Source organism: Oratosquilla oratoria, chromosome 28 (assembly GCF_046742065.1).
Source record: "Oratosquilla oratoria isolate Oo_2021 chromosome 28, ASM4674206v1, whole genome shotgun sequence".
Lineage (NCBI taxonomy): Eukaryota > Metazoa > Arthropoda > Malacostraca > Stomatopoda > Squillidae > Oratosquilla > Oratosquilla oratoria.
In genome coordinates, this window is record NC_134804.1 from 32,672,747 (window position 1) to 32,685,246 (window position 12,500).

General features: G+C 43.8%; 1 protein-coding gene across 4 annotated transcripts in view; it reads right to left on the reverse strand.

Moving 5' to 3' along the window:
• LOC143040296 (uncharacterized) overlaps positions 1–12,500 on the reverse strand; it is a 273,272-nt gene that overhangs the window by 200,706 nt on the left and 60,066 nt on the right. For 2 of the 4 annotated variants that reach the window (XM_076211155.1, XM_076211151.1), the window contains exon 1: positions 4,529–5,155. The exons of the other annotated variants lie outside the window; for them this stretch is intronic. In XM_076211155.1, the coding sequence (XP_076067270.1) occupies positions 4,529–4,618 (90 nt within the window). In that variant the 5' untranslated portion in view covers positions 4,619–5,155. Of the gene's footprint in view, positions 1–4,528; positions 5,156–12,500 lie in introns of those variants that run through there. 4 annotated transcript variants of the gene reach the window in all.

The window sequence follows — 12,500 nt, forward strand, 5'->3', positions numbered from 1 at the left end:
GACCCAGACCTAACGGGACGGGACGGGGACGAAACAGTGCCACTTACCGACACAAAACTTACAGAACACTACACTATCGGACCCCGGATACGGGACGGGAATTATTGTCTTCATAACTTTAATAATACACTTAAGGGCTTCAGTGACGTCCCTATGGACCACAGTCACGCAGAATTCCTTTATGACTAAGCTGAACATCTGCACCCAAAGAGAAAAATGCTAATTAATTTTTAAATATTTATTCCCCGTCTTTCCCTTCTTGAATTTTTCCATTGCAATCTCTAGGACTCCAACTCTGGCTTAGTGTCCCATTAGTATAGAATCGCTGGATATCAGCGATATGATACAATACACTCCACCGTACTGAAGGAATGTCATTTTCTCAAATTCAATGCGAATAAAGACTTTTTTTTATGAGCAATAACCAGCGATTCTATCCTTGGAAACAATGTCGCGCCTAAGAGCTGAGATAGAGTTGGAAAAGTAGAGATTAAAGAAATGTAGCGGAATGTAGTGATAGTATAATTTGAGGTGATCAATAAATGAATGAATAAATGAATTAATAAATAAAAATAGATAAATAACATAATAAATAATAAATGATAAATAATAACTAATAAATAGTAACTAATGAATAATAACTAATAAATAGTAACTAATAAATAGTAACTAATAAATAATAATAAATAATAAATAATGAATAATAGATAATAGATAAAAAAAAAAAAAAATGCTACGTGGTTCTGGTCCGTAGGGGCGGAGTGCAACGATTTGACTTTATCTACTTCGGCAACGACTTTACGGTTTCATTACGAAGGTGAAGTACGGTTTAAACCACTTTTAGGGTTTAGGGTGTAGGTGTAGGCTTTACAGTGTAGGTTTAAGGTTTAGGGTTTAGGGTGTAGGTTTGGGGTTTAGGGCTTAGGTTTAGGGTGTAGGATTAGGGTTTAGAGTGTAGGTTTAGGAATCAAGGTGTAGATTTAGGGTTCAAGGTGTAGGTTTAAGTTGTAGGTTTAGGGTGTAGGTTTGGGATTTAGGGCTTAGGTTTAGGGTGTAGTTTTAGGGTGTAGATTTAGGGTTTAGGGTGTAGATTTAAGGTTTAGGGTGTAGATTTAGGGTTTAGGGTGTAGATTTAGGGTTTAGGTTGTAGATTTAGCGTTCAGGGTGTAAATTTAGTGTGTAGGTTTAGGGTTTAGGGTGCAGGATTAGGAATTAGGTGTTGATTTAGGGTTCAGGGTGAAGGTTTAGGATTCTGGATTTAGGTTTAGGGTTCAGGGTGTAGGTTTAGGGTGTAGATTTAGTGTTCAGGGTGTAGATTTAGTGTGTAGGTTTATGGTGTAGGATTAGGGTTTATGGTGTAGGATTAGGGTTTAGGGTGTAGGTTTAGGATTCAGGGTGTAGGTTTAATGTTTAATAATATGAGCGGCACTAGGTGTGACCGCTGGCCGCCCACTTCGACAACAGTTCTCAATGTCAGGACCACCTGACTACTCGAAGTCCCGCGATCCGAAGAATCTGGGCCCCTCCTCCTCCTCTTCCTCCTCCTCTTCATTCTCCTTATTCTCTTCCTCCTCCTCTTCATTCTCCTTCTCTTCATTCTCCTTCTCTTCCTCCTCTTCCTCTTCATTTTCCTTCTTTTCTTCCTCCTCTTCCTCCTCCTCTTCCTCCTTTTCCTCCTCCTGCTTTTCATTCTCCTTCTCTTCTTCCTCTTCCTCCTCCTCATCCTCCTCTTCATTCTCCTTCTTCTCTTCCTCCTCTTTCTCCTCCTCCTCCTCTTCATTTTCCTACTCTTTCTCCTCTTCCTCTTCTTCCTCCTCCTCCTCCTCTCCTTCCTCATTTCCAATGTTTCGAATCTCCCCCGTTAAAAGGTCGGCATTTACTGGCGGCGGTGTCAGTGACACACCTCCGCTGAGGGTGACACGTTGTCGACGGCCGTCATTAGGTGTCTTGTCTTGTCTTGTCTTGTCTTCTCTCCTTCCCCGAAATTGTCAAGTTTTTGCACGCGGTCGAACCAATTCTAGCGACGAGTCGTCGTTTTTTTTTTTTCTTCTTATTCTCTCCAAAGTACAAGGGATGTTTACCTCGGTCCTATCTGTTGTGCACGGATATGATACACGCGAACTATCTAATACATGCACGCGGTCGGGCACGCACACACACACACACACACACACACACACACACACACACACACACACACACACACACACACACACACACACACACACACACACACACACACACACACACACACACACACACACTTATGGCGGTCTTTCGGTGATAGACGAGGACAGTGCTCCGGTGAGGTGAGATGGTGTGAGTGAGGCTGGGTGGTGAAGCTTAGGTCTTTGTTACCGATGCCAATGGGGGTGACAGACAGACAGACAGACAGACAGACAGACAGACAGACAGACACACACACACACACACACACACACACACACACACACACACACACACATTTATGGCGGTCTTTCGGTGATAGACGAGGACAGTGCTCCGGTGAGGTGAGATGGTATGAGTGAGGTTGACTGATGATGCTGAGGTCTTTGTTGCTGATGCCAACGGAGGTGTCACACACGCGCACACGCACACACACGCACACACACACGCACACACACACACACACACAATGTTAACTAAAAGTAATATTAAGCAAAATTTCAACATTCACCAAAAACCTTAGCTAACTTTCCAATGTTAAACAAACCAAAAGCGTTGGAAATGGGAAACTCCCTTCTATTAACAGAAGAACAATAAAAGAATGGAATAGGCCGCAAGAGACCATAAGGCCTACACTAGGGAGTTCCATGTCCCTTACCACTTATTATCCTCATCCATAAAGTTATCAAATCCTCTCTTAGAATAACTAATAGTTTCAGGTCTCACTACATGGTTACCAAGTCTATTCTCTTCGTCAAGACTTCTGTTTATAAACCAGTTCTGGCCTATTCCAGACCTACCGCGTACTGCAAACGCAAAAATGTAGACATACAGGATGTTACGAATTCATTTCAACTCGGTATAAACGCAATTAGTTGAAACTGCATCTAACTGCTGTGAACACTGCAATATCACAATGAAAAAGAGGACGGGAAAAAGAGGAAGTTGAAAAAATACCATTTCATTGGAAATTAATGCTAGTAATGATATGAAAAAGAAAACAAGAGCATTTATAATTAGAAAACAGAGGAAGCAGAAAAAAAAATGCCACTTCATAAATAACTTGTATTAGTAATGATAACCAAAGGCAGTGGGCGAGATGCAGTGATGACCCGTCATCCATGGGAAGCTAAGTGGGAGGAAGGGGGAGGGGTGAATGGGAGTGGAGTATGTGGGAACGGAATGGGTGGGAGTGGATTTTATGCCTTTGTTTTTTGGCTACCTCCCTTGCAAGGGGGAGAATAGGAACTGGTATATGTATGTAGTAACGACAACAACAATAATAATAAAAAACCCAGAACATTTATAACCAGAAACTACATATTTTTTACCTGCCTTTACTCTTGAATTCATTATTTTGGATCAAAGGGTCTTGTACCGGTTCGCCCTTACAGAGTACTACCCTTCCATTTTACATATACACAACTTCCAAACACCTGTCACTTTGAGTTATGGTGTCTTTGAATGAGGTTTGCGTGCAGGATTCTTGTGCCCTCAAGGAGATGAGGAGAAGTCGAGCAGAGGCGTTGTGTCTTCAGGGCAGGTTAGTCCACAAGTGGGAATAATAAGTGTACATTTATGCGCAGCAGCACCCACACCAACCCACACAAAGCATACAAGAATGCGCGCGAACACACACACACACACACACACACACACACACACACGCACACGACTCCATGGCGCAGTGGTAGGGTTCCCGGCCACCACTAAGGCTGTAGGGGTTCGGGTCCCGCCTAGGGCTGAAATAATTTCAGTATCGCTGCGCTTAGAGTCGTTACTCCAACTCTCATGGGCGGGGAGTTGGCTGTGTGTGCATTACCCATAGATCGGTCATATATGAGCTCTGAGCTCTCTTCTGGAAGGGAAATAGCTGTTGATCAAGAGTCCAACACGTGATCCAAGACCATGGTGAATCACACACACACACACACACACACACACACACACACACACACACACACACACACACACACACACACACACACACACACACACACACACACACACACACACACACACACACACATTATATACACACCAAATATAATGTACGGTGCTATAAAACGCTCTTTTGTCTCTAGCAGAGGTGTTCTCAGGCATGACGCGAGCCACTTTCGCGACTTCTCCAACAACAGTGATGTGCGTGATTGCACACCGACAAATGCCCCTGGGGCACCTCCGCCCTCTGCCTCCTCTCCCCACTGGTCCCTCCTGAGGGGGTGGGGAGGTGGGGGGGAGGGAGGGCGACTTCCCGTGCATGCTCGCGGGTCGAAGCAGGCAAGCAAGCGCCGCTGCCGCACCGGATCGTCTGAAACGAAGAAACTAAACAAATGGTTTTTTTCCCTCTTTGGATATTTACCCTTTTATTATGCTGCTGCTGCTGCTGTTGTTGTTGTTGGTGTTGATGAGGGTCTTGGTGTTGGCGACCCTTGTGCTTCTTGCGCCCCATGGCGACTCCTGGGTCGCCGAGTTCCTCAGTCACAACCCAACTGCGTCGAACGCGATTTTAAAGCTGATGTAGGACGACGTCCACGGGAACCTTCCTGACGATGGAAGCTGCACGTCCACTCACTTGCTCGCCGTTTCAGCACGAAAGCGTCCACGGACGAAAAGCACGTGAATAAACAAACACACACACTAAGGATCACTTGGTTGACCCAAGTTTTACGAAAAACGCTCCAGAATCATGTCCACGTCTTCACATGTTTGGTGATGGGAGCGCGCGCGCGGATGGCAGAGTCGACTTCATCGGAGCGCGCCAACGGTCATAAATGGGAAACCGTTTCAAAACGTTTCATGGGTTCAACACCTGTTTGAAACGGGAATGTCTAATCACACAGGTGATTCGGGTTGTCAAACAACAGAGAACAATACTGTTAGGAAAACAGTTGTGATCTGAAATGGTGAGAATGTTTTGATTTGCTTACGAACTCGACGACTCTGACGTCACGATCAGTCGCCTCAAGGTGAGGCTTTGTGAACGCTCCTGAGACAAAGAGATTTATGTAATTTGAATTAAACCCTCTGGGGTTAGTCAGAACATGATCATTGAAGTACCAATATATTCGAAATATTTTGTAGAAACACTTATGAGACCCGAATTGAATATAATTACCCGCGTCTAGTCAGAAATACAAAATAATGGAGTTCGCATTAGACCCGATCCACCGAGGTATATTTACAATGGAAATGGGTAGCCTGGCTATTTTTACACACACACACACACACACACACACACACACACACACACACACACACACACACACACACACACACACACACACACACACACACACACACACACACACACACAATTCGCATTACAAGTGTTGCAAATGGAAAATAATCTGGGCTATATTTGACGTCATTCTTCGCTCTCCCTCTCTCTTCCTCCCTCTTGATACGAAGTCACGCACCCCTTGTAAACACTTGTCTCCATCGCTCAGTTCCCACACCCCCTACTCTCGCGATCAGCACCTCTCTCGCGTTTGTGAGACACGCTGCGAGGCTAGAAAAAAAGAAGAAAAAAAAAACGAAAAAAAAAACGAAAATCACAGTCTGTGAGTACCACGCAGCACAAGAGTCGGAATTACAGAAAATTTATGCGTAAAGTCTACGGCGTTTAACACACCGCGTTTCAACATACAGCAGTAAATGCATCAAATTTTAAATATACAGCAGGGATGCCATTTTGTGGGAATTTTCCCACAAATTTGTGGGGAAATTTGCTCACATGGTATGGACATATGAAGAGATATATGTTGCAATGAACTTATTTGTGTATATAATAACTCCTTTTTGTGGGAAAAATGTGGAAATCCAGATTTCCTTGTGGGAATTTTGCGGAAAAAATCTCACTCGTTTGTGGAACTGGCATAGATCACAGTGGCAACCCTGATATACAGTGTCATAGGTTTATGATCATGTGACACAATTTTATTTATTATGACCACCTATAAAATATTTCTTTTAACGAAAAGAAAATAATCACCGAAAATATTTTGCTAAACCCAATGCCAGCGTAAAGTTCCAAATATGCTCATATCTAACAAGACTGCATTTTTTAATGTGGCTACTTTAATTAATCCTGTTATTCTATAATCTATTACTAATGAAGTTTTAGATATAATTTCAAAGAGAAGCATATTTATACATATTGATTACGCTTATATATTTACTATAACATAAAATTTCAGGGTACTGAATTTTCATTTAGATACACTCTAAAACATCTCGTAAATATAATTCGTGGTATACGTATCAATATATAAATACCCCATACAAAAAGTAAATCTATTTTAGGGATGTGCCGATTAATCGGCTTTGGCATCGGCGATAATCGTCATTTTTATTAAAGAATCGGGATCGTCATTGGCAAAATATTGCCGATACCGAATCTGAAAAAAAAATACCGATTCTCACCGATACCGATTTACCAAAAAGTGCCGATTTTTGTCGATGCCGATTAATCGGCACACCCCTAATATGTTTTGTGTATAACGGTTCTATGCTATGAATATTAAGAGCTTCCACGTTTAATGTATGTTATTACATACTTTACACATTGATGGAAGATTTAGCATAAGAAGCTGCTCAGAATATTCTTGGCTGAAACACCAATATAGTCTTCTCATACGATGATCGTAAGCCTCGTCTACACGGGACAAGTTGAGAGACAAGTCAAGTGTGCAAGTTACTTGCACTGGAGAAGAAAACGATCTAGTACATGTTCACACAGATAACTTGTCTTTGGCCTGGTCTGTGTGAACATGTCCTTGCTCGCTTTCCACTCCAGTTCAAGTAACTTGCACACTTGACTTCTCTCTCAACTTGCCCCGTGTAAACGAGGCTAAAGGAAAGGCGGGAAGATCACAGACGCCACTCGTTAAATTCACGAAATAGGCAGAAGAATGAGCACATTTTAAATCTCCCACAATATTCTCTATCTAATTGTTTGTGTCTCCAAATAGTGTAAAAAAAAATAGAGAGAGAGAGAGAGAGAGAGAGAGAGAGAGAGAGAGAGAGAGAGAGAGAGAGAGAGAGAGAGAGAGAGAGAGAGAGAGAGAGAGAGAGAGAGAGAGAGAGAGAGAGAGAGAGAGAGAGAGAGAGAGAGAGAGAGAGAGAGAGAGAGAGAGAGAGAAATCTTATGTCGAATGTCTGTAGTTGTGACTTGAAAAGTCATAATGTCACGGGACTGCTCAGAAAGAGGAAGACAGACAGACATACCCACAGCGAGAACAGGCAGAGGGTGAATAGGAAAAAGAGAAAAGGGAAATGGAGTGTGACAAAGATAAATGAAAAAAAGATAAAAACCGAAGAGTTATGAGGACAAGAATGTGTCGAGGCAGCGGAGAGGAAGAGACAGGAGCTGTAATGACAAAAGAGACATGAAATAGTGCCGCCGATTACGGGAGTGAAAACGGCCAAGAAAGGTGTAAGAACGAATATATGGACCTTCGCTGGCCAAGCAGTTTAGAGCGTCTCTACTTGCGGCGGAGGTCGAGGGGAAGACTGTTCGAATCCTGCCGCTACAAAGTCCTCATCAAGACTTAAAATATTTGACAACAGGGTGAAGGTACGAGCCGGAGGCGAAGGCACAAAATGGAAAAAAAAAAAAAAAAATTAAGAAGGATTCTGGAGGAATCCAAAAACATTTGGAAAGGTTGAGGAAGAAGAACAAAGAGGTGGTAGCCAGCGGCATAAGTGCAAAAGCTGGTAATTAGATGCGTTGTAGAAGTTTTGCGTGTGCGCCTTTGGGCGGAGACTTCCATTAGAGCAAAGGTGTTAATGCTGTAGAGTAATGGATCTGGCGCTGCTGTTGGGGAGCAAGCCGAGGACGTTTCGGGTTGTAAAAAATTGGGGATGGACTGTGTGTGTTTGTGTGTTTGTGTGCGTGTTTGTGTGTGTGTGCGTGTTTGTGTTTGTGTTTGTGTGTGTGTGCGTGTTTGTGTGTGAGAAAGAGAGAGAGAGAGAGAGATAGATAGATAGATAGATAGATAGATAGATAGATAGATAGATAGAGAGAGAGAGAATGTGTAAGGAGGAGAAAGTGCAAAAGAAGGCGAGAGAGAGAGAGGCGAAGGAAGAGGATTTGAAAGAAAAAGAGAATAAAGAGGAGAAGGAGATAGAAAGTGAAGATGAGGGGGGGTTAGAACGAAGAAGAGGACGAGAAGTAGAAATAAAAAACTTAAAGAGAAGAAGGATAAAAAAAAGGAGCAGGAGGAGGAGGAGAGAGGAAAAAGAAGAGGAGTAGAAGAAGGATTAGGAGGAGGAAGAGTAGAAGGAAAAGAAAGATGAGGAGGAGGAGGAGGAGGAGAAGAATAAGAAAGAGGAAGAGAGGAAGGAGGTGGAGGAAGAGGAGGAGGAGGAAGAGAACAAGGATAAGGAGGAGGACGAGGAGAAGAATAAGAAAGAGGAAGAGAGGGAGGAGGTGGAGGAAGAGGAGGAGGAGGAAGAAGAAGAGAAGAATTAGGAGGAAGACGAGACGAAAAAGAAAGAGGAGAAGGAAGAGAAGAAGAATAAGGAGGAGGACGACGAGAAGAATAAGAAAGAGGAGGAGAGGGAGGAGGAGGAAGTGGAGAAGAATTAGGAGAAGGATGAGACGAAAAATGAAAGAGGAGGAAGAGGAGGAGGAGGAGGAGGAGGAGGAGAGGAAGGACGAAAAGGAGGAATAGAAGAATTAGGAGGAAGGCGAAACGAAATAGAAGAAGGAGGAGGAGGAGGAGGAGGAGGAGGAGGAGGAGGAGGAGGAGGAGGAGGCGGAGGAGGAGGAGGCGGAGGAGGAGGAGGAGGAGGAGGCGGAGGAGGAGGAGGAGGAGGAGGAGGCGGAGGGAAAACGACTATGCGGAAGTAAGGGATGCGAGAATTGGCAAGAATTCATTTCATGATCCCCCTGTCCTTATGGTCCCTATGATGCGATGAGCCTTTAATCCTCAGGCGAATAATTGTCAAAGCTGGAGAGACGGGGCTCTACGACGCCAAGGACCGGGACATGAAAGGGAAGGAGACTGGAGGTAAAGAAAATAAATGAAAGTGGGATATGACGTCAGTATGAGAGAACGAAGCTGAAGAGACGACAAAATGGGAAAGAGGGGGACAAAGTGGGAGGAGGAAGAGGAGGAGGAAGAGAAGGAGGAAGAGGAGGAGGAAGGGAGATGGAGGACAGAGGATATGGATATGGAGTCTGAGGGGAAATTGAAATGGAGGACAGAGGGTATAGAAAAGGGGTGTGAGGACAGAAAACTAGATAGGAATAAACAGCAGAGAATAAGAGAGGGGAACACTGAGTCGAAAACGACAAACAGACGAGAAGTAAAAGAAAATAAGGAATGGGAAATCATCGCGAAACAAAGGAACATCAAAATAACTTTCGGGTCCCAACGAGCAAAACAAGAAATAAAACAAAACAAAGAAACAAAGGAACATCAATATAACTTTTGGGTCCTAACGAGCAAAATAAGGACTAAAACAAAATAAAGAAACAAACACAAGAAAAGTCAAGAAACAAGTAAACAATGTAACAGACTGGTAGCCAACATCAAACCTCAGGGGTATATTCTACATTCAATCGGTTCTGAGTTAAATTTACTTCATTCTTTGACTACGCGGTTAACAAAACTTTCTTCCTATTTTAATGTTAAACCTATGTCCTTTTTTGTTTCGCGTTTATCCACCAGCTGAATGAAATCGTATGTTATTGTTAAAAATAGATTGCAAAATGCTTCGTCTTGGCCATAGGGATAAGGTCGCGTAGAAAAGGGACACAGCTGAACGGTTTGAAAAAAATAAATTGTTTTGAGAAGACGAAAGGGAAGAAGAAATAAAAACGAGTATAAAGAAAAGGAATGGAGAAGTAGTAAAGAGAAGGAAAGCACAAGAGTACCTCTCCTTCCCTCTCTTCCTCCTCCTTCCTCTTTTCCTCCTTCTCTTTCTTCTTCTTTTTCTCTTCTTTCTCCTTTTCCTCTTTCTCTCCCCTTTCTTTCCCTCTTTCTTTTCCTTCTCCTTTTCCTCCTTCTTCTTCTTGTCCTCCTTCTCCTCCCCCCATTCTGATCCTCCTTCCCATCTTCTCCTCCTCCTCTTCCTCTCTCTTACCCACCATCCTGCCGGTGGAAGGTGCCACGCCGGCTCAATCGAGCAGAGACGCCGGTGGGTGCCTCGGCGTCGCTCAGGTGCCTCTCCTGAGCCAAACACTTGGAGTTGGTTGGCCGATGCCACATCGCGCAGACTCTCGTACAAACACTCGTCTAACCTCGCTCCCTTGGCAACCGAACACGCAGGCTTGGTTCTGGTTGATGCCGGAGAAGAGGTCATTTGACGCGAGGGTAAGGGGCTCTGTTTCCACACAACCGAGTGATGTTCGAGATGTCTTTTTCCTTACATCGGATGACTCTTTCTCGAAATTGAATAAAGTCGTATATTATGGTCATTTGGCTGGTTTTTTTAACAGAAAAATATTTATGGGTCAACCAATTACATATGTGATCGAAAATGGCTATACATTGTTTGACTTGTGAACACACGGAGTAGATGTCTTTAATCTGAATAAAATCGTATGATACTCACAACTAAATCCTAAAGAAGAAACTAAACGATTTTCATGATTAAAAGAATCTATCATAGACCCCAGGAGGGTCCACTTGAAGGAAGCCTACACCGTACGCTATCCCCTCTTCCAGATAGGTCTTCGATCTTAGTCCTCCTACAGGAAGGTCCTTGAACCTCGTCTGTCATGGCGACGAACCCAACAGAGCTTGTCGAGTTTTTTTTTTTTTTTTTTTTTAAGGGTCGCCCCTGAATGAGGATATGAAATTGTCCTACCGAAGTCCTACTTGGTGTCAGATTTCATATATTTGATTCTGTTTAACGCCAGACGATCTTACTCGAGAGTTACTTAATGATAATAAATACAGGTATGTGCTGGTAATACTGAGGTCATTTCCTCAATAATGACCAAGATAGGTAATCGGAAACTTACTGGCCTCGTATTTGCTTAGATGTCGGTTTGAATCCCGCACTCCTCTCCTATTCCCAGCAAGGACTAGGACCTACCCCAACAGTCCCCAAAACTTATAAAGGAAAGGTGTCGACTTCGGCCGAAGCTACACGTCTCCTGACGTATTCTCCTCACCTAACCATGATAGGTAAATACCAAATATCCTAGAATGGCATCTATGAGTCTAGACAACTATTAGTCGATAGTAAACGAACGAAATAGGTCATGGTTGTCAGCAAGAGTAGTATTGGTAATATAATTACTATCAGTAAACATTAATAACTACTTGTGTGTATCTTGGAGGGAGCTAGTGATACCAACATCATTGGGGCGGAAACTTCAAGCACTGCCGTGGCTAAACTTTCCCAAAGGATATACTTACCTAACCTAACCTAACCCGACCCAACCTAACCTAACCTAACTCCACCTAACCTAGCCTAACCAAACCGAACCTAACATAACCTAACATACCCTAACCTAGCCGGACCTAACCTACCCTACTCTACCCTATCCTAACCTAGCCTAGCCTGACCTAAACAACTACCATAACCTATCCTAGCCTAATATAACCGAACCCAACCTAATCTAAACTACCCTACCCTAAGCTAAACTAACCGAACCTAGTCTAATCTAATCTAACCTAACCTAACCCTTTCACTGTGGAAAGGGAGTCCCCACAGCTGAAAAAGATCGCCTGGTTCGGAATATATTTAACCCTTTTCCTTTGGGAGAGGGGACTTTCCTCAGCTGAATAAAAACCTGGCGTGATCTAGAAAATACATTTAATCTATAAAACAGAGCGGAAGAGTTAATCGAAATGGGCTCGGAACAAAGCATTTTCTACAGGGAAAAGGGGTTTCTCTCAGCTGAATAAAACCGTCTGACTGCATTCAGAATAAAAACCACAGCCGTGGTAAGTTGCCGAGAAAGGAACAGCATCAAGACTTATCCACGGGTGATGAGATCCCAAGAAAATCTCTCTCCGACTCAAGCTTCTTCGAAATACCCGAAGTCCTTCCCTTTGGTCGAGTGAAATCCAAGGAAGGCGCGTTTTGGCTCCGCCGAGGACCGGGAGGACTTTTCCGCGGGCGAACTGGCGCCAAGGACGCCTCCCGGAGTCCTTCATCGGCGGCAGACGAGCCGGCTGGCGTCAACTCCTGCGCCGGTGACCGTGGGCGGGTGCCGGCGCCAGCTGTCGCCAGCTGTCCCCGCTGAAGGATGGGAACCTCGGTCGGACCTCTCTATCCAAAGGATGCTCGCCAGACAGACGAACAAACAGACATGCAAGCAGACAGGCAGAGGTGGAGAGAAACAGACAGACCCAGGCATGCATGCAGAT